The 23766-nt window shown below is 38.3% G+C and overlaps 1 protein-coding gene across 1 annotated transcript in view; it reads left to right on the plus strand.

Annotated features, from left to right (window-relative positions):
- Window positions 1–23766, plus strand: part of st6galnac3 (ST6 (alpha-N-acetyl-neuraminyl-2,3-beta-galactosyl-1,3)-N-acetylgalactosaminide alpha-2,6-sialyltransferase 3) — a 97324-nt gene that overhangs the window by 68083 nt on the left and 5475 nt on the right. Inside the window, exon 4 of the mRNA XM_006792331.3 lies at window positions 21735–21842. Coding sequence (XP_006792394.1) covers window positions 21735–21842 — 108 coding nt within the window. The remainder of the gene's footprint in view (window positions 1–21734; window positions 21843–23766) is intronic.

Genomic DNA, 23766 nt, shown 5'->3' on the forward strand with positions numbered 1-23766 from the left:
ATGTGGAGAAACTTAGGATGATGGATGTTCTCCACATGCAGAGTGTCAATGAACACAGCAGCCTGGACCGTGCTAGCAGCACGGCGCCTGCAGGGGATCAGTGCCAAAAAATGACACACTGCACCTCGGCACCTCTTTTCGCAACAAATTTTTAGTTTGTGTGAAAATCTGCAGGGTTTTACTGATGTTGTAGTCACTGTCTTCACTTTTAATAAAAACAGATTAAACTAAATTAATAAAATAAAAGAACTAGTAAATTAATAAACAAGAGACCTGATTATGAAGGTAAAAATGATCACGGATCAGCTGAAACATTAAAACAACTGACAGGTGAACGGAGTAAGTCGTATGGTCTTGTCACATTGGCACCTGTCGAGAGTTGGGATGCATTAGGCAGCAAGTGAGCAGTAAGCTTTTGATGTCATTGTGTTGGGAAAACATCAAGCGTAAGGAGCAGAGTGTCAGTCTGTCACATGTAATTAGGCAATTATGCACGTTTGCATTCTGTGTTTTCACCACGCATCCTGATCTAAAACCAAATCTTTACACCATTATTCCACGCAGTGTTCACAGCACTATCACTTCACTCTACAGGAACGCTGGAATACCAGATTATTCCAGCCCGTTTTCTGCATTTAAAGTTAATTTTATCTAGTCCCACTAATAAAATCCACTGATCAAATCAAAAACCTATGAGTCACTCGTCAGTGAGTAACTAAAATGATAAATAACAGTTTCGATCGGCTGTTTTTGGCTTCTAAATTAGTCACCACACCACCCATAGCTCCAATGTGAACATGAAATAAACATCAAAAGATATGAAGTGTTGATCTGAATTATTCTGAGAAAAATAGCGGTATGGTTCAGACCTATGAGCCCAATGTGAAAGCTGAAAATATTTCTCTCTGGGGATAAAAAGTTCAACGTGGACTTTTTAATGTCATTTTATATCCATCTATAGACACATAGATGGATAGAAAGAGTCTTATCGCTCATTCACTTCATGCTTTTACAAACTGATTTGAGCAGAATTTAGTCAGCAATGTGAGAACGATAATTAGGTTAAATAATGTATTCTTGATAATATTGGTCAAAGTGCTATAAGAGACTGTCAACAATGACTCAAGGTTCTTGTATGATACTATAAATGCTATGCAGACCTTTGCAGACTAGCTTTTTACAGTCACTGCTATTTTATTTCCTTAACTTTCTCCGAGATACAGCTTGATAGTATCAGGTTGGACCTCCTTTTGGTTTCAGGACTGATGTAATTGTTCAGGGTGCAGGAAACGTTCCTCAGACATTTGTGTCTATGTTGACATGAGAGCAACAGTTGTCACAGAGTTTTTGGCTCGATGTGCATGATGCAAGTCATCCATTGCACCAGATTAGAAAGGTGGGTGACGCAGACCAGCCAATCTGGTACCAACAACAGTGTCACATTTAAATAATGTTCCTTCCTCCCATTGCGATGCTCAGTTTTCGTCTTCACCAGGTGTTTTTAAGTGCGTGTACATGCCTGAATGCACTGAGCTGCTGTCATGTGATTGGCTGATTAGAGCACTGTCTTTTTAGTAATATTTGTTGCTTCTCATCTATGCATCTTTAGTATTTTTTAATATATTTGTGATCTTTTCTCTTTGTGATGAACATATCTGTGGTTCCCCTTTCTGTTAAAATTTCAAGCAAGTCAACATTTAACCTTCAAATAACCTCATTGCTGCTGGGTAACATGCAATTAGCTTTAGCTAGTACTCCTAAAGCTAATGCATAGGTTTAATGCCCATAATCTTCTCACTGCATATCCAAAGGAATCTTAAGTTAATGTTTTCTAATAAGGGAGAGGCAAAACATCTGATAAGAGATTGGTTATACCAACATACTGTAGCACAGCAGCTAGCAAACAATTTTCTGAAGATACACTGAACAAATTGGAGAAGAGGATGACACATCAGTAGCCTGGCTTGGCAGCATACAGCTTGAAAATGTTGCTTCCTAATTAGCTTGCATTTCATAAAAATATATAGATCAAACAATATTTTATATTCTACTATCTTAAATTAATTCTAACTTGGCTTTAAATGCAAATTTGCAAAAAAAATGCAAAGTTTTTTGCATTTTTTCCCCAGAAGGCACAAGAAATGCCTTCTGGGGACAGAAGGTAAGTAATCTTATCTAAAACATGAGAAAAAAATCTTTAACAAAATAAAAAGTGCTTACTAGATTTTGGCCATAGGCCACGCTTATTATCTTTGCCATGATAAATCTCCCACCACTACTTTTGCACCACTGCCTGAGGTTAATCAGACATATTTTACTCTAGCACTCCCAATTTCAACTGATTGCAACTTTTTTTTTTTTCTTATATCGGTCATCTACCACCTTCAAAACTTGTTGAAAAGTTTGGTTTTTGACCTAATTATCATGACATTTGAGAACATGAATGGGGAGACGTTTTTACTTTAACAGCAAAACATCAGCAGAACATCAAAATCAGCAGCATGCTTTAAAGCTCTGACATTTTCCTAGAACGTTTTCCAGGGAATGTTGACAGTCAGTGTTTGTGGTGATATTTTCATCGTATCATGGTTGACACTGCAGTATTCTCCTGTCATCACTGAAACAGCACAATTTGGCTTTGGTGGAGAAAATCTCCCTTTGCCCAGGATAAGCGAGTCAGTGGGTACTTCACTTTACAGAGTCCTCCATGCAAAATGTCAGAGCAGTGATATGACTGCTGGCTGTTTGCTAGGACATCAGCCTCGACACTGGGACTTCAAAGCCTCTTTGTACCTTTTATATTGCACTCTGTCCCCTCACTGTGCTCGTATTGACATCTGCTTTAGTAGGAGTATGAGGCTATTAATTCGTGGAAGAGGGGAAGGTCGGACACAGAAGGTCAGAAGAGAGAGAAGCAGAGGAAGGGGGATGGGGAGAAAATAGTTGAAAGGGTCAGAGAGAGAATTGTAGATAGAAAGGATAAAACTCGTAAACAAAAGTGAAAAAACGGGGTGACCAAAAGAGAGATGAAAATTTGAAAACAGCAATGAATGAAGCCATACTCAGGGGACTAAATTCCAATATCGCCAATCCCAGAAGGATTGGCAGAAAAGAAGAAAGAAATAAAGAAGCCCAGCATGTCAAAGGACAAAAAAAGAAAATTAAAGAATTTTTGGTGGGTTTTTTTGGAATGCAGACAAAATATATATAGAAAGTTGCTTCAGAGTGACTCTGAATAAAGATGTATTCATGTCCATTTAAATCAAAATTCAAATGAAAGGCAATTAAAATGTACTTATAACAGAGCATATAATGAATTTTCAAAACTTAACTATTATATATCTTTTAAGATTTAAAATTCTGATTCTGTCCAGGAATTCTGATATAGAATACAACTTGTTACCTCTATGTTACAACAGCATCTGTACGAGAGATTCCTGCCAGTCGTCTGCATAGTTTCAGTGAGTATTACAGGAAAACGGACTTTCCTGTTTTACAGCCATGTTAAGGAAGTTTTAGGGATGTGTAGAAATTGAGCCTGCAATTTCTGCGTTGTGCTGCTGATGTTGTTGTCTTTGTGATGCAGCATTTAAAGGATAAGTCTTGCAATATATGTGAAAAGATCAAAATTATACTTCAGGATTTTCCTGCTTGGAAATTAAAAAAAAAAAAAAAGCATTTGTTCCTCTTGAACTTGTAATTTTCTAAAAGCACGATGTGTCATTGTTGTACTTTCCTATTGCACTGTCTTGTGTTTGTGTCATTCTGTTCTGTCTAGTGTCGCACTGTCTTTGTTTCATGTTTTTGCAATTCTTGCACACTTGCGCTTTATGTAGTCCTGTGTTGACTGTCTGTTATATGTTATATGTAGCACCACGGTAACTGTATCACTGCACATGGTTGAAATGACAATAAAGCCACTTGACTTGTTGGGGACTATTTCAGCAACATTTTACAGCACCACTGTGGCGTTGACTCAAAAAACACACCCACCACTCAATAAATCTCTTAGCAGTGTGAAATATTGGATTAAAGGAAAGGTGTCTATAAATGTGATGAAGCATGCAGAAACCCAGGTGAAGTCCAATTTATTTTACTTTTATGTTTCCTGTCATTTCAATCAATACTTCTAGTTTTACATGCAGAAGAAGATTTCATTTAAATACCCTTGTTTATTTTCTACAGTTTGTCAAACTGTGTCTGTTCTTGGAATTATTGTGTTCCAGTTATTGCGTTTTAACAGTGCAAAGTCACTTGCGGCATGTTCATAAGTAAATACATTTCTTAAAAAACCTCCAGTCGGGGTACAACATCGACCGGTCATCAGCAAACACCACAGATGGTACAATTGCCACCATCATCAGAGGGCAAAATTTGTTTGTTGACCAGCCAGATCACACCTTGGACATGTATGACTGCACTAAGTGGGGTTTTCCTCTTACGGCTTAGCGATTTGTTGAATAAGGATTTGGGGTAAAAATGTGTGGCTTATTTGCAGTTTATTAATTAGAAACTCTTCAATAAATTACATTTTTTGGACAAACATTGAATATATTTTTAAAAAGCTTAGTACAGGGAATCTGGATAAAACATGACTTGGATCAAAGGAGTACAAGCTTAATAAAGGTTTTTAAATTCATGCGGGCGAGATTTAAATTCAGTAAATGCTCTTTATACTTTGGCTTGAACTGTTGCACTGGTCTATGTTCGCTCATAATGAGCATAATTCATTTAAAGGAGTAACAGTCAGAAGAAGAAAATAATCAAAACTAATACCTCAAAATTAAGAACGAAACAAACCAAAACATCTGCAGCCTTGTAGTTGATTGAAAGTGATTTTAATTATGAGACATATCAGTGGACCTTGACTGTAGCCAGTGCTGCATGGATATTTTTTGGTTAGCTGAAGTACATTTTCTGTACTGAAGGCAATACCACAACAAAATGTTATCATTCTTCTGCAAAAGTTATTCAAGAATTCATAGCTCTGCAAGAAAATGAGAAACAGTAGTACTGCAGGGCTGGAGTTTCAGTTTACCTCCTGCTGCTATGAGACGGGAAACAGTCAACATTTGATGGTGAACTGTATTAGAAACCCACAGCAAAACCCACAGTAAAACTTGGCTGAATTATGCGTCTACTGCTGTGCATGTACAACACGCCCTGTAAACTAGTATCACAGTAAAATCTCAATTTGACCGTCTTAATTAAAGATACCATGTTTTTTACTAATGCATATATCACAGAAATAAGTATGAATTGTTTAGTTGCAAAAAAAGGTTTTCAGAAGTTCTGCTTAGATGCATTTGTTCCCTTTTCAATGTCACTTAAATTGCCTTTCTTCCCCATTATGGTGCTAAATTTGAACTCGAGCTCATCTTGACGATGCCTAAATGCACTGAGCTGCATCCATCTGATTGGCTGATTAGGCCTTTGCATCAATGAGCAGTTTAACTGGTGTACCTAACAAAGTAAGCGTAGGCCCGTTTTCAGCAACTGGCACTCTCATGTTCCAGTGGCACATTGTGTTACTGATGCACGTTTATTATTTTGAAAGTTTTGTGATTGAATAAAGCTTAGAACTTTTCTACTAATTTAAGAAGCAATAGCTGAGTGTCTGAGGCATCGGCCCCAGTGGGTTTGATTATAGTCTTACAGCCAAAGATATTTGTCATTCTCGCATCAGAATGTTATTGTTGTAAAAATGAAGGTTGTTCAATATCGAAAACTGCCAAAAACTAAAATGTTTATGAGACAATGTGTGTTTTCTCTTCCAATAAACCAGAATATTCTGGCACGTTCTGGATTTACTGAAGCCAGACAAGGATTCGTGATGTGTCTGTTTTAAATTAGAGACCCTGATGCAAGTTTCCTACCACTAATTTTATTAATGTTCAAAGCCAGTTCTCGCATTAGGTAGCACAATATGACACTGGAACACTCCTGTGACCAGGAGAGAAAGTGAACCTTTATATGCCTACATGAATGTTAAAAATATTAATGATTAACAATTCCATTAATCAGTAATTGCCACTTCATGCAGTACCGTACATTACTTATGGCTTGAAATCTTGGAAAAATGACTGTTTTTAAGAAGACCACGGCAATATTATCAGTTCCTTTTGAGGCTATATTTGCTTTTATTTCGCCAGTGTAAGACTGACCGGCATTTTTGTTTGAAGCAAACCATGTGTATGTAAAAGGATAAAAATATAGCTCCCAACAAGCGTAGCTAAACCACCTCAAAAATGGGCACTGTGATTTTATGCATGCAAAATCAGGAGGTGGGATGTTCAAATTGAGCTAAGAACATGTCAATTCTACACTGACGGTGAGGTCCTGGTTATTTTTGCCACACATAACAGACTTTTATGCAAGTAATTAATATTCTGGTTCTTGATAACACGTTAAATCTAACTAGACACCTGACGAGATCCATGGAAGTGTTTCTAAGAGGACAAATAGGCCTAAGGGACTTATGTTCAAGCAGCAAAGCATTTTGATTGTGGTTCAGAAACAAACAATTTCAATGATATTAAAAAAAGATGGAAGGAACTTCCACTCCACAGGTTCACAAGGTGCTGGCTTCCTAAAGGTGACAATGCTATTGAGTTATTTTCATAGCCATATAGGTTTACTTAACTTAAAAAGGTAAACATGGCTTCAAAAATTCATGCTAAGGGTAAAAGGAATGTCTTATCAAATTTTCAGTCCAGCCAGTATTTACTGAGATATTAAAACCTCTGAAAAATACAAGTTTATTATGTTGTTGCCTTAAAACATATACAACAGAGTTCAGACTTCTGCTAAAAGTTTTAAAAAGGTCGATTTTAACCCACATCACTATTTACTAATGCTAACTAAAGTTGGACTTTTTCTTTCTTTGAAATTGGAAACGCTCCTATATGTTGTTTTAGGAAAGCTTACATGGGTCATTTCAGACTGCAGATGCAAACAACCAACATGGTCATTTAGCTTGAGGACTTGTTGGATATTTCAGCCACGCTAGCTGGTATGGATAAAAGCAAAAAACCCATTTCAGAGAGTCGTTGGAGAAAAGGGAAAAACATAAAAGCCTTTTTTGTCCTGACATCATCCGAACAAGAGATGGAGCTTCTCTGCATCAACAGGCGTCTGCTCTCTGAGGGCCCAAATCATCTCCCTGGTTATTCATAGAGTCACATAGAAAAGTAAACAAAACTGGAATTATGGAAAGCAAATTGTCTTTTTCATAATGTGGGCTGTTGGAGGTCATCCCCGATGCTTCACATTGCCTCCTGGCAGAATTAAGAAACGCCTCAGCGAGCCCACACAGCTGCATTGTTCATTCCTATCGTTAAATTGCTGTGCTCTGCGGTCTGTATAAAAGAAAAATGTTGCCAAAATGCCCTGCTTTCACCTCGCGGCTCAGCTCAGGATTTTGTCACTGTTTTGTCCCAGGGGCTCCACAGCTACTTCAGAGACACATGAAGACATGGTGTGCCGTTCCTCTACACGGAACTCGCCCACGGGCAACCGCAGTGACTTGTCTCATGGTCTCTTGCTGTATGAAGTAATCAATTAATAACAAACTCTCATTTGCATCAAGCTGCACCCTGCAGGGAGAAGAAAATTACATGCGGATGAAGAAATAGAGGGACAGAAGCAATGCCGTCTGCTGTTCGTGTTCAGATCGATTTTTAAGGCTGCAGAGCGAGTGAGAAAGTCCTTCATGTAACAGCTTTATGTTGGATGGTACTTGTGCAAACCCCAGACAATACTGTATATTTGAAGCTCTGTTCGAGTGGCAATTTCTTTGAGCCAAAACAGAAGAGAGAAAAAGAGATTGAGAGAAATAGACGGTTGACTTGATGCCCACCATCTTTTCAAAGAGGAAGGAACTTGGCCTGATAAAATGCTCTCACCAGATTGTGTCTGAAGTAAATTGATAGAGGATGGATGCGTGGGAGGGTGTAGGTCTATCCACGTAAACCTCAAACCGACCTGGCTGAAAGAATAGGACTTCACTGATCCCCATCTTTAACTCCTAAATACTGATATAACGTTAGGTATACAGCAGGTTTGGACGCAGAAAAACCAGACACTACTAGACAAGAAAATCACTGCAATGCTCCACATAATAACAGGTATCAGAAGGATGCTGATTGTGATGCAGAAGGAACGAGCTGGTATCACTTTGCTGATTAGCAAATAAAAACAACTCTAAATATCAAGGTTCTTTCTCAATTCTAAATTTGGTCACACTGAGTTTTTTTTTTTTAAAGAAATCAGGGATACATAGACTCATCAGCTGTTTAAGGACAGATTGCATTTCAAACATCATTTAACAAGAAGCGTAATCAAAAAGCATTATGTGGATATGAATTGATTTTGATGGAGTGTGCTATCAGGTCTCATGTCAAAAAGAAAAAAGATAAAAGACTCCCTAGTCGGATAGATAACTAGCTAAATAAATAAATAATGTTTGTGCTATGGGAAAAGTTACATAAGGTAAGTACAATCAGAGTTATCATGGGTACTCACAGCCAGACTAAAAGCTAAAAGGAGGACCACAATTTTAACAACAATTTTAAGTGACTTTACAAAACTAAGTAAAAGATTTGGCACATTTATGGGAATCCACATGATTGTGAGTCAACTGGTTACGAAGTGTTGTGTGTATTTGTAATAACTAATCTGATTTTGCAGACGCATTGACTTCAGTGTTGCAAGTTAACTTTAATATGAAATACAGACCTGGCTATATGAAGTCCACATGTCTTAGGTATTCTGGACTTTTTAAATCTCTTGGGTAACTCATGTGTCAACATGATTCAATCAAACAAATGCAAACCTGGCAGAATAAGAAATAAACAATGAATAATACCCAAGTGATTTGGTCCATACACGAAGAATTAAAAACACTACAGAAAAGCCGCGTATGATGGAAGATTAAGGCTTAATTCAGTGAAGAACTTAGAACTGCAGCATTATTGAGCTTCACCTTTTATTGACCACCTTCAGTGTCCAGTATTAAACTTTCCTTTGGCTGTCTGTACACAGATCTTAAAAATCTTTGTGCAAAGACCAAGAGTTTTGATACAGGAGCTTTCTGGTTTCTGTTTGTAGTCCATTCGTAATCCAGGTTCTGTTAGTCAATCACATTTGAGCAGATTGTCCATGACATTGTGGAACTGTAGTCTTGAAAAAAGGGAATGTGGTCAGGTGATGATTTAGCCTTTTGTTACGTTCCTAACACGGTGAGGTTGAGTTGGTTTGGACATTTGCAGAGGAGGGAGAGATAATGTATTGTTCAAAGGATGTTGAATATGTAGTTGTCAGGCAGGAGGAGAAGTGAAAGATATTTCCTTATAGATTTATATTATCTACTTTGTGCATCAGTTTAGTAGAGCCTGACCTCTTTTTGTACTGTATGTAGTTATTAATCCTTCATCTTTGTCATATGATTCTACCATGTAGTTACTTCCTGTTTTATTTTGATAGTCATTTGTCTCTTGTGCCTTATATTTAAATTACTTCCTCGTCTTGTTGTCATGATTAGTTACAGCTGTGTTTTGTTCCTCAGCTCCTTGATTTGCTGTCCTTGTATCTCTGTGTGTATACCTGGTCTCAGGTTCTTTTTGTCCTTTGTCAAAGTGTGTGTTAATCCACCCTGTTATCCCTCTTTGTGTATTGCCAGCCTGTTTTTGGATTCTCTTTATCCTCCCTGTGTTTCCTAGTTCATGTCTTGAATTTTTTTTGGATTCTAGTTGCTTTCTTTGTGGATTTTTGCAGCTCATGGACTTCCAACCTAAATAAAAAGTGATTTTTATGTTTACCTATTCTGCCTGAGAGTCCTGCCTCGGGGTGTTGTTCCTGCTGAATCTCGAAAGAAAGAGGACATGGGGAGTGTTGGTGTGACAGAGAAAGTGAACCTACTAAAATAGAATTTGTGAAACTTTATGGTTAGTACACTTTATGTTCATGAAAATTCCATGTTTTTTCAAATTGATAACATGTTTTTAACTTCTTACATAACTTCTTGAAATGTCCTTGGATATCCACACGGTGCACTCAGTCATAATAAAAATACCTAACATTAATTACAAAACTAGAAAAGACTGATTAGACTTTTTTATCTTAGATATTTTCATCTTACAAGGTGTCAGCTACAGAGACTAGGTTTTAAATCACATCTGATACTAACTAAAATAATAATTTTATTTCCATCCACCAACCAATAGCTAAACTAGTTTTCAGGTGTATGATATCCTTTCACCTGTCCATTTTGATTCCCTTACCATTCTTTTGACACAATCATCATGACATTCTTTATTTTCTTCAGATGATGCAGACCCAAAGTGAGGATGTAGGGTTGTGCTGCAAAAAGAAACAAAAGGGCAAAAATAAAACCAAAGTTATGATATTTCTGGAAAGTGGATACAGACTTTGGTCTTTTCTCTAAGCAACTAATACAAGATTAGTTTAACTTTGTGGTAAGACACAGGCAAACAGACCTAGAGACCGGTCATCTGATAATTGCTAATCAAATGGGAAGAAATGTTTAGTACCCGACTGGTCACTATGGAATTAATTGCAAAAGCTGTAAGGGCCCAAAGTTTGGTAAGTTCAGTTCAATTCAATTTAATTTTTATAGTGCCAAATCACAACAACAGTCGCCTCAAGGCGCTTTATATTGCGCAGTAGATCATACAATAATAGATACAGAGAAAAGCCCAACAAACCTATGAGCAAGCACTTTGGCGACAGTGGGAAGGAAAAACTCCCTTTTAACAGGAAGAAACCTCCAGCAGAACCAGGCTCAGGAAGGGGCAACCATCTGCTACAACCGGTTGGGGTGAAAGAAGGAAGACAGGATAAAAGACATGCTGTGAAAGAGAGACAGAGATTAATAACAGATATGATTCAATGCAGAGAGGTCTATTAACACATAGTGAGTGAGAAATGTGACTGGAAAGGAAAAACTCAATGCATCATGGGAATCCCCCGGCAGCCTACGTCTACTGCAGCATAACTAAGGGAGGATTCAGGCTCACCTGGTCCACCCCTAACTATATGCTTTAACAAAAAGGAAAGTTTTAAGCCTAATCTTAAAAGTAGAGATAGTGTCTGTCTCCCGAATCCACAGAAGAGGGGCCTGAAAACTGAAGGCTCTGCCTCCCATTCTACTTTTAAATGGCCCCTGGTAACCGTCAGTTGCTAGTGAAAGGTTTTTTTTGTTGCAATCACTAGCAGTTCACATTAAAGGCGATGACTTCCTGCAAACACTTGCAAACTGCTCGCTAAATGATAGTGAAACCATGCAGACGGCAACAAAAATCATTACTTTAATGGTGGAGACCATTCACCATTAACTAATCATTATTGTTGTGGTAAGACATACCTTTAGTTTGAGGACAAAGGTTCTCAATTTCTGGTTTGCATCATAATTTTTCCAAGTTTCACTGTAACTTGGAAAGCAAATGGTGAGTGTTTGCAGTCGGTATCTTCTAGTTAGCAAAGCAATATCAAGGAAGTTTTTGGTGCAGCAACTTTCACCTGGTATCAGTCAGCAACCTCAAGCAGCTACTTGCCACTTGGTCACGGAAAACACCCCTACAACCAGTTGAAGACATCCCTGGAAACCTCTGGCCTAAGCTAACTACCCTAAGCTAACCTGCAGGACACAGCTATACATCTAGGCACAAGAGTTGAATCAATGCAATAATCTAACTGAGTAAGAAGGTAAATGACCTTAATAAATTCCATTACATTTCTTTGTATCTTAAGTCATGATTTATGAGCTGCCAAAGGCAGTTATATTAGCAGTGGGTCGTGCATAATGAGAGCAGGTGTTCTTTTAAACATGCAGTCAAAGAGTGACACTCAGCCAGGCGATTATGTGAATATGTGCATTCGCCTGATATTACATCATTTATTTTTGCCAACTGTAAAACAGTTTTCAGAGTCAAAAGGATTTCCTCTCCGAGTAAGGATCAAGTTTTTACAATAGAGCTGAGTTTTATTCCACTAAGCACTTCTGACAGGTGTCATGTCATATTTGTGCAGCTTGCAGAGGCATTAGATAGCATGGCTCGACTGAATCAGTCGTCAGTGCAGAGTTTCTTGCACACGTGGACAGCTCTCTTGCTGTGAATGTCAAGTGTGAGTTACTGAACAGAGTCGTAGGTAGAGGAGTCTCTCACTGATCCTGGGCAGTTCTCCACCGCTCCTTAGCCCCTGGCGCTCGGCAGGTAAAGCACAACAAGCTCCAGATCAGTCCGACTTAGGGGATTATTTACTTAGACCCCGCTCAGAGCATCTGACTTCATTTCTCAAACACCCTTCATTTCGCAGTGCCAGTAGCATGGCAGTATTCTAGCATGTCAGTCCCAATCGCTTCCGCCTCACTTGTCTCAGGTCTGTGTTGGAGAGCAACAAAAAGAGGGATTTATCAGAGCTTTTTATGCACATTTTTTATTTCTTTTTTTAATCCCCATGATTCATGCCCAAACCCAATTTATTGTTTTATTTTTCAAGAAAGCTGTCTCAGTGGCTTTAAAGACTGCTTAAAAAGCCAGGCAGTGTCGAGCCAGACACATTTTGTTTGCCGTCTTTGAGTAAAAGACGGAATTTTTCTGCTTTAACAAAACAAGCAAATTGCATTCTCTCTGTCCTCCGGCTCTGGATGTTATTTGTCGCCTGCCAAAGCAGCTTCACACCGTGTCTTATCTCTCTTAAATTGGCCACACAATAACAGCATCTTTTCTGCTCTCTTGTCCCATTATAATTGTCACAGGTAAACACATTACTGGTTGTAGACGCTGAATTCAGTCGTTCTCGGCACGTCTTCACTGCCAGAGATCTGCTTTGAAACGTTAGCCATCGGGTCAGCGGATCCCACCCCCTTTATTTATTCCTGACTGCCTTTTTGCTCCAGGACATCCAGCTCTCAACTGGGATGTGGTGTATGTGTGCCTGTATTCGTCTCTGTCTGCGTGTGTGCCGCAAGAGTGGCAAATTACTAATGAATAATGCAGGGTAATAGTGATGTGTTGACAACTCTGACAGCTGAGAGCTGCCGAGCTGTGTATCAGTGATAATATGCCATTTCCCTTCTGTGCTCCTCCACTCCTTTATTACAGCAAATTGCATTTTTTTTATTTTCACCTCCCCACAACCCCACTGTCTATGTGTTTATGAGGGTTTTGTTGTACCACTAAACCTCAAAAAACAAACTACTTTCTGTTCACATTTTTTATTAACTCTTTAGTTTAATCTCTGATTGGTTTCTGGATTTATTTTGGCTCGTTTGTACCCAGACTCTGGCTTTGTAAGATACTGGTGATTTGAGTGTTTGGCTTCTCATTTAACCACCTAATGAATTCACTAGAGAGTCACTATGTCTTTTCCCTTGTTTGCATTTTGAAAGAAGTGGATTCATACCTAAATTTAATGGGTTCTTTCTTTGTCCTCTCTTGGTCCTGATAGTTCATCATGTTGTTAAAATACAAACACAAACATTCTAACTCTAATCCAAAAAATAAAATAAAAGGTTGGTGTTTTTGAAGTAGACACTAGAGGATATGATTTTAAATGTGTTTTAGCCTCGTAAATTTAATTTTACACTCAATTGTTTTTGCTATCAGTCCGCCATAATGGTAATTGTAAAGCACAGATGGAAAAGCAGAGCTTTGTCGGCCTACAGAGGAAGACAACTGGGAGTTTATTTCTCACTTTACAACCTGTACTGACAAGAGAGCACCAAATCATTATTGTTCACATATGGTAAAGAACCATCTAGCCCACCATAAATGGATGGATATCCAACAGATGAAACGGTTTTAAATTAAAACATTTGCCTGTTTTTAAAATTTCTTTTAAAAACTTTTTTTTAAAGTTTTAAAAGTTTTAAAAACTACAACAGCTAAATTAGTTAATATGACATTTTAGCACTATGATGGAAACCCTGCAAAACCCACTTGATAGTTTAATCTGTGTTTTATCCTTGTTAATACCAGCTCTGTTAGATAAAGATTAGAAAATTATTAAAGTTAAGTTTAATTTTTTACTTCATAATGACACTAGAGAAAAAGTCAGGCCATCACCAGAGTCAGTAGGATTCAACCTTTTGGCACCCTGAACATGTGAAATGTCAATGTAATCTATCTGGTAGTTGTTTGAATAATTTAAGACTATAGTTGAGATACATTCTGGCATGACTAAAATAGAGTTGAGTCAACCAGGTTTCTGGTTTTGTTCGACATAAGCGTACTAGAAAACAAGCACGTAATGGCTAGAAGATGAGCCCATCCATCCATGTTCATCCACTTAAGAGGTGGGGAAAACCCTGCAAAGGTTTCCAGTTTGTTACAGGACTAATACAGACAAACAAACAAAAATTTACACATAGAGCAGATTTAGAATCATCAGTTAACCTAGCATGTTTGTCTTTAGCGTGTGGGAGGAAGAACCCACACAGACATGGGGAAAAACATCCAAACGTCACACAGGAAGCTCCCACTGTTTGTCTGATGTTAACCAACAAGCAAAAGAACTGCTTTATTTATTATGTTTGTCCAGATAACATGAAAAGAAGAACGTGACACACACACAGAGAGTGAAATGAAGTGTCCAGATAACTTACCTGGCACACGATCGTGTGACAGATGATAAAATTTGTTAAAATTGGTTGTTAATAAAGTTGCTGATCAGCAGCAGAAAAACACAAGCAACCTAACAAGAACTTACAGAAACTAAAACGTCAGCAATTTTATCACCAAGGACACAGAGCATTGCTCACGGTAACCAGTCAAAAAAATTCAAAGCAATTATTGTACTTAATAATGAGCAGAGAGCACTATGTGGCTATCACGTTTAATCCTAGAAACTGTTTAATTTTCAAGACTTACATGTTGTGTCCCTACACATCCACTTGCTCCCTCCTCCTCTCACAGTTGTGACTGAAATAGCGAAACCCACAGTATGTAAATGTTAAATGTTTTGATGTTAAAATTTTGACCCCCTTGCATTTAATGATGCATGTGTTTGCATAATATTTTGCAGCGATCCTGGACTATGTTGAAGGAGGCCACTGCAAACCAAATGCCCCTGTGTGTTTGTGCACCTTTGCTTTTTCTGAAGACAAAATTTAGATGATGCATTTGTTACAAAGTCTGAACCAAAGCTTTTGGGCATAATTGGATTCTATAAAAATGAAAGTTTAAACCATTCTTCACTGGTGAGTTTTAATGATTTTTCTTATGTAACCGTATTATGTATTATCTTGAGGCAGGATTTGATTCATATCAAAGAATTAATCTCATGATTAAAGCAAATGAAAACAATTGTATCAAAGGCGAAGTGTGTGTGTGTCTGTACTAGAAGTAAGGTTGAGCCAGAACCTGCTACAAAAACATGTTATCCTCACAAATTAGTCACTGGCCCTATATTCTAATAAAAGGTTTAAGTAACTGTTCCGTAATGTAAATCATGTGCAGCTCACTTTTAGTTCTTTTTTTTAAATTTATTTTTTAAATTCCTTCCCAGTCAGTTGAACACCCTCGCAATCCCTAATACATCTATCATCACTAACATCTATATCCATGATTGCATATTGCTTTTAAAAAAGTGGAAAGTTCGCAAAACATTTAGTATATGTTACAAGACAGATGTAATGAGAAAGGGGAGTAATATGTTCCTTGGAAATGGAAAAAGAATAGGCGTGAGAAGGTGCGTTAAATAGAAATGTTAGAGTTTTTCCACAAACTGATTAAATTCTTTCACTGGTCTTTCATGGGGATGGTATAAACTAGTTAAAAAAAACAGTCCACAGGTTTATTGGGCAGCTCAAGTTTATTTTACGAGGAGGCTTTTGGATAACAGCAACAATACAATCGTGTGTTCAGCTGTGTGAGCTCCGGGAGTGAAAGTACTGCCGCTGTATTTCACCTTGATTTTACATCATGTGCACAAACCTCAGATTCAAACCGAAATTTAGACTTTGTGAACCATTTTAACCCTTTTAAAACCCCCAACAGAAACTATAATTTTCATTTTATAATAAGTGTTCATACACAATAGAAAGATTTCTTCCCTTTTCTGCTGTCTATACGGAGGCATGCCTATTAAAGGATCTAATGTTATTTAAGTCAAAATGGAACTGAATGTTTTGTAGTTAAAAAACCTTGACAGGCCTCAAAAAAGTGGTGTACAACAGATGTATAACATTGTCAGCTATGAGAACAGGCTTCATAATGTGAATGATTGTTTACCTGCCGCATTAACGGGAGAGGACGTGCAAACGTTACCGCTGCTGCTGGGTTGAGATTCACGAGTCCGGAGCGGAATTAAAAACACGACATTCATTTAAGGTTATCACGTGTTTTGTGAGCAAATGCTTTTGCATATTCGTAGTGTTTCCTCCCTTAAATGAAATATCCACTTTGCAAGTATTGCAAGTTGCCCTGTTGTCATCCGTTCTCATAAAGTATAACCAAACTTTTGAGCGTTTGAGCCGCTTAGGCGCCGTGTTTCCTGCCAGGTAAATGACGCTCCGCAACGTGGTGACGTCATTCGGGGCGACTGGAATCGATAAGGGAATCGTTTGCAAAAATGACAAACGATTCCAAGAAATTGAAACAGTGGGAACCGGTTCTCAACAAGAACCGGGTTTCAATACCCATCCCTAGCCACACCTTAATGTTTGAATTCCTCTGGATTAACATCAGCACAAAAACTGTTTGCCAGGAGCTTCGTGGCTGAGGCTTTTGTCCTTATGGTGTTTTCTATGCAGATGTTTGTCTTTATATATGCCCTTATTAGAAAAAAATATTAAATGTCTAATAAAAATCCAGCATTTTCCTGTAAAATAATAATTACCTAAGAAATCTACACGAGTTCTAAGCTACACACATATACATGGACTGTATTATTATTGGCAAATTCAGCACATAATGAAAATACAATGCCTGCAAGCACGCTGTCTTTACTTTAATGCTCACAGACACTATTATTTTCTGGGAGAGCCAGTGACGATCTAATAATAAGCGTTCACAAAATAAACAAACACTATACAGCATCAGCTATGCACCGACTATTATGAAAATATCTCCAAGCAAAATATCTAAAAACATTCACTTACACATTATTTACAGACAAATAAATTGCACTGGATCACCAACTTTCCGTTAATAACAGGCTGATGTGCATTTTTGGCTACTGTGCAGTAGCAGAGCAATGAAAAACTGGTCTTACCTCACCCTGATACTCCAAAAGTGTTTTTTTTTCACATGGAATTGGCTTTGATTGTTGGAGTTTTCTATCAGAACTGAAGGATTTTACCTTGCAATATAAAGCACCTTAAGGTGACTATTGTTGTGAGTTGGCGCTATATAAAAAAAACCCAATTCAGCTGAATTGAAACTGTTCATCATGCAATGCATTTTCAACTGCTGCCTTGACAGATGTTAGCTCCGAGCTCTCAAGCCTGCAAAGAAATTGTATTTGGGCTATGAGCCTACATTCTGCTGTGGTCAGGGGTTGATTCTGATGATCTGCTCGGCGTTGCTGTTTTTGATCGCTTCGTCAGAGGTGCCATAACAGAGAGAGCTATTATGCTGTTAAGCTGTAGCCCATGGAGCAGATACAGACAAACATTAAAACACACAATCAAGTTAATTCAGCATTCATACATTTAATTTTGATTATTTTATATGCATATACACTAACAGTCAAAGATTTGGACATACCTTCTCAATGAGTATTTTACATTGTAGAGTCTCACTGAAGGCATCACAATTATGAATGAACACTTATGGAATTATGTGATAAACAAAAAAGTGTGAAATAACTCAAAACATGTTTATATTTTAGATTCTTAAAAAATGCCACCCTTTGCTTTGATTACTGCTTTGCACCTCTTGGCATTCTCTCGATGAGCTTCATGAGGTCGTCACCTGAAATGGTTTTCCAACTGTCTTGAAGGAGTTCAGAGATGCTGAGCACTTGTTGGTCCTTTTGTCTTCACTCTGTGGTCCATCTCATTGCAAACCATCTCGACTGGGTTTAGGTCAGGAGACTGTGGAGGCCAGGCCATCTAGCGCAGCACCATCACTCTCCTTCTTGGTCAAATAGCCCTTACACAGCCTGAAGGTTTGTTCGGGGTCATTGTCCTGTTGAAAAATACATGATGGTCCAACTAAATGCAAAATGATTGGGATTGTGTGTCGCTGCAGGATGCTGTGTGGTAGCCATGCTGGATCAGTGTGCCTTCAATTTTGAATAAATCCCCAACAAAGCACCTCCACACCATCACACCTTCTCCATGCTTCACGGTGGGAACCATGCATGTGGAGACCATCCGTTCACCTTTTCTACGTCAAACAAAGACACCACAGGTGGAACCAAAGAAGTCAAATTTGGACTCATTACACCAAAGCACAGATTTCCACTGGTCTAATGTCCTAGTGTTTCTTGGCCCAAACAAATCTCTTCTGCTCGTTGCTTTTCCTTAGTTGTGGCTTCTTAGCAGCTGTTTGACCATAAAGGGCTGATTCGCACAGAATCCTCTGAACAGTTTATGTAGAGATGTGTCTGCTACTGGAACTCTGTGTGGCATTTATCTGGGCTCTAATCTGAGATGCTGTTAACTTGTGATTTCTGAGGCTGGTGACTCTCGGTCTTCTTTTTCTGGGGCGGTCCTCTTGTGAGCCAGTTTCGTCGTAGTGCTTGATGGTTTTCCAACTGCACTTGGAGACACATTCAAAGTTTGACTGATCTTCAGTTCTTAAAGTAATGAATAGACTGAATAGTAATAGACTTTCTCTTTACCTAGCTTATTGGTTCCTAATATGAATTCTAACAAGGATGAAATAGGACTGTAAGCTGTGTACCAACCTGACTTCTGCACAACACAACTGATGGTTCCAATCCCATTAAGAAGGTAAGAAATTCCAAATGAACCCTGACAAGGTACACCTGTGACATGAAAACAACTACTACTGCATCATGAAGCTCACTGAGCGAAGGCCAAGGGTATGCAGCACGATCAACAAATCAAAGCATTGCTACTTTCAGGAATCTAAAATATAAGCCATATTTAGTTATTTATCATATTTTTCTTTGCTTCATAATTCCATATATGTTGCTTCATATGGTTAATGTATCTACAATGTAGAAAGTAGTAAAAAAAAAAAAACTGGTAGTGTGTATATATCAAAAATGATACCAAAGGTTTTTATGCCCCAGTGACTGTTAGTTTTGATTATCCTTCAAAATAACTGCATTAGAATAAGTGCAGAGAAATGTTCTGAGACTTGCTTCTAAAAGGAATTCAATGAGAAATCAGATACTCTTGTGCTGTTGTGTTTGCTTGTTTGGTCTAACCATACTTGGTGAGGAACCTTAGCAACATAACATTAACTATTTGCACTATTAAAAATGTAGTATCTATTGCCAGAGAAAGAGAACTGTGCGTCACACCACAAACTGTATTTATCAAACTGGGAATATGCTTTGTACAATATTTATGTATTACAAATATCATATTATTATTTATTTATTTAGCAGATGATCTATTATTTTGTGGTGCAACTGAATGATGAGAAAATGACCAAAGTGGTGGCCAAAATATTAATTTATATGTCTTCTGCAGCTCACTACACAGAAAAAAGAGAAGTGTGAATGAGTGAATGCTTTTGGATGCAACCTTTATCTCACATGGAAAATCAGACTGTAAATCATCTGCAGAAAACAAGCAACACATAAGAAACCCTTTTTAAAAGATTATCTCAGTATTTACTACAGAACAATGCTGGTTTTGGTTGTGAAGTTTAATTGGCACAGTTCCTGTTTGTCAAGATTTTCTGACTCATTTTGTGTACTGGCTTCTTGCATGTAGCAACAGTAGTTTTACTATAGTTCACACTGTGTGCTTTAAAGTCTAGTGAATGGAATAGAGTGCTGTCCATGGTCCTAACCCTGAAACATTATCTTCAAAGTATTGAATCCAATAATAGGCATTGTTTGCAGGTTTTGCATTTGTATTTTAATTTGGAGACAAAAAAGGGTTTAATTAACATCCTACAAACAATCTGGTTTAATGAATTAATTCAATTAATTCAAGAAGGATGTAATATTTGTTTGTTTTCTAAGTCTGTCTTTACACATACTGATCTACTAACATTAATAACTCTGCAGCTTTGGCCTCTTTAAACAGAAATAGAAAGAAGTCATTTGTCCAGAACTAAATAATCTGAACTTAATCTTGAGCCCACACTATGAAAGCTCATAGCAGTAGCAGTAGTAGTCTTTACTGACCTTTTAGGAATTCATTTGTGTTTGACAACTGATGGATAAATATAACCACAATAAAGAAGAAATCACAGGCTCAGACGTTACATCCCACATATAAAAATAACACTGATATATAACAACAGCAGAAATATAACCAAGAATCAAAGCACACCAATGTTAAAGGAACTCAACTGTCATATTATGTTTTGTGGTTTTTTTTGTGGTTTACAGAAGGTAAAGAAGTGTGTTCAAGACCACTACATCTCCCTTTCTGTTGTCACACTCTACATTTATTGTTTTTGGAATTATTTTTTCTTGTGAAAGCTAACAATAAGTCTTTTATTCATCTTTAAATTAAATTGTTTTTAAACGTCATTAAGCTCGTCTTTGTCCTATGTGTTATTGAACTGAATGTCCTTGAAGGTTTTGTGCTGTTGGTAAAATGAAACAAGCCATCTGAAAACACATAACTATAACAAACACCTTTCACTGTTTTCTGACAGTTTTTAAGAAAAAAATAAGCTGAAGTGAACAATAATGAAAATAATTTGTAGTTTCAGACCTAATTTATTCGTTTATTTTAATGATGGTGTCGTATAATTGGATGCTCTAAATGAATTTTCATTGCACCTCTCCGTATTGATGCTGCATTACACGGTGGTCATGTCCCATTTCATTTATCATTATCGGTGTCATGCAGTGCACTGCATTTAATTTGCTCACAGTCTAAGGCTCCTGGTGGTGTTTTGCATTGCAGAGAAGAGTGGCCCTCGGGGTATGTGGGGGGGGGGGCCCCCTGCTTGGAAGAGGCTAGGGAAGCACATTTTATGACCCGCTTCAGGTGTTACTAATCAGGTTTCTTAAAAAAAAATCTTGAGTCTGTGTGCTCTGTGTTTGAAAATGATCAAAGCTCTCTTTTTTCCAACTTTGATGGGTCAGAGCTCATAAACCACGGGTCTGATGATGATGGTGATGAAAGGATAATGCATGTTGTTATTGACCGGCCTGTTTCACTCACAGGGGAAGACTGCTGTGAATGAAGCTAATCAACAACATCAAGCATTTCTCAGCCTTCAAATCTTTTTATATACAGCCACTGTGAATGTTAACACCCCCTAAATTATCACTGTACATAATGTTTATTTGGTCTCTAAAATTAGAAACATTTCTCATGTGAAACTTGACATATGGTGCATCTGCCAGCTTTCTTGCTGTTCTGTAGATATATATACATTTGAGCTGAGGCTCAGATCCAGAGCAGCCTACACTAAGAACATCTGTTAGGATAATTATAATTCTCAGATCAGCTGAATTACAATCACACAAGAGAGAAGTGTACAAAGGGCTGAAAAATGGCATACTTAAAACTTTGTGCTTGTTTTGTTTTTTTTATTTCAATGCAAATGATTAGGATTTTTATGCAAATGAATATTACAGTGCATTATCTTTGTGTGTTGCAGGATCCAGTCCGGCTCCTACCTCAGCACGGGCTGGTTCACGCTCATCCTCGCCATGGACATGTGCAAAGAGATCCATATCTACGGCATGATAAATGACACCTATTGCAAGTAAGATATGAACTGTCACACTCTCGCTACCCGCTCCCACATCTTCCTTCCTCTATACTTGCATGAAAAATGCACGCGTTCCTACAAAACTTTGAAAACTCCATTCACATTCACCGCAGCGCCGGCCAATCACAACCTCCCATAACCACGGCCTGCCCTGTTACATTTCCAATGCCTCAGTTTGGATTTAATGGCTGAGTTTCTATGCTGAAATCCATATTGGGTTCTCTGTGCCGTGAATACCATTATGTTTCCCTGCCTAGAATACCCAGCAGGCAGCAGTCTCTCTTTGGCTGCGGGTGGCTGGGCTGCAGCACCCCAATTCCTCCTCTGCTTCGAGTTTTATTTGTATATCGGGCCCATCGTCTTCTCTCTGACTGCGGGGTGAGTGATTACTGTCTGACTGCGAGGCCATGGGAGGGATGACAAACAAGATGCTCTTGCTCTGGGCATGGCTGCTCAGTCTCAAGTCATCTCAGCCTTGATGATCTCGCCTCCTCTCGCAGCTCTACCTGAGCTCTCTCTATCCCCCAAATCAAACACTTTTACCTAATGCACACTGAAAATCCTGCCTTTTATCCTCTCTGTGCTGCCCGTGCACAGCGGGAGCTGAAATAAAGACACATGGCAGAGCGAAGCGATAATTCAACCAGCACGGAGGATTTTATGATTCAGCGAGGCAGTTAAGGGACAGTTTTCTCTCCCTGCCTCTCCCATTTATTTCCCTCCATCCTGCATAGGACAGGAATATATCGTGTTTCGCCAAGTTTCTGAATTGACAGTTTAGAGTCACGCAAAGTGCTTTTGTCAGCTGGATGCTCCAGAACAACAAGGAGAAGGAAACTTTTGTGTGGCAATATTCATGGTTTTAGTTAGGATTGACCCCAGTGGTTCTGTGGCAGTGGTGCTTCAACAGGTGCTGCAGAGAGGGTGAAATTGAATTTATTTGTCAACACTGGTGCACACTGTGTGACACAGAGGAGAGGCAGTGATTGGGCTTTGTATTACTGTAAGCTGGCAGACAGCCACGGTCGCTTTCCTGCTGTGGAGCCACTGGCTGCCGTGATGGCTGTTTCCCTTCTCTCTGTATTCATTCTCTCAGTGCAATTGTTACACAAGTCATCCTCTCATAAAGCTGTCACTGGCCATTAGAAACCAGAGGCAGAGTGCACAATGGACCTTATCCACTGCTCCAAGCTTCCTTCTGTTTTTATTGATCCCTTCTTTTGAATGCAAACTCTAAACCGAGCGACGCATCGTGAAATCCATTACTGTACATTACCGAGCTTGCTGCATGTTTTCAGATTTACTTTGTCTCAGAATAGAAGTGAATCTGTTGTGATGTAAATCAGAGTTTAGTTAAAAGACTACTTATTGAATAAATGCGGGCGCCGACAGCAGCCCTTTTTTTCAAATAAAGTAGACCTACCGAGTAGAAGCCTTTGCTCGCGGCAGAATCAGCTCGAATTACTGAACACCGTCTCAAAGGAGCTTCGTTTTAATGGTTTAATAATTTATTAATTTGTTTTCTTACTTTAGATTTTTAATTTTTTAAAGCCAAAACCAAGAACGCTAAATGTATTCCTAACTGTGAGAAAGAGACGATTGAAAATTTTAACAATATACATTCATCAATATGTATATATTTAACAATATGTAAATACTCAAACATCAGTCATGGTTTTAATTTGATATGCAGTAGAAAAATAAATACCAATATGTTGTTGTTGTTTTTTTTAAAACCTGAGCGACTAGTGCAAACACATTTTCTCAGGGTGCTATGGTTACACACATGCATGTTACGTTAAGTGATGAATCTAAATTGGTCCTAGCTGTGAATGCCTGTCTCTCTGAGTTAGCCCAGCGATGAACTAGCGACCTGCCCAGGATGTACCTTGTATCTGTGAGAGCTGGGATGGGTTTG

The sequence above is a fragment of the Neolamprologus brichardi genome, chromosome 18 (genome assembly GCF_056152115.1).
Source record: "Neolamprologus brichardi isolate AB-2024 chromosome 18, ASM5615211v1, whole genome shotgun sequence".
Taxonomy (NCBI): Eukaryota; Metazoa; Chordata; class Actinopteri; order Cichliformes; family Cichlidae; genus Neolamprologus; species Neolamprologus brichardi.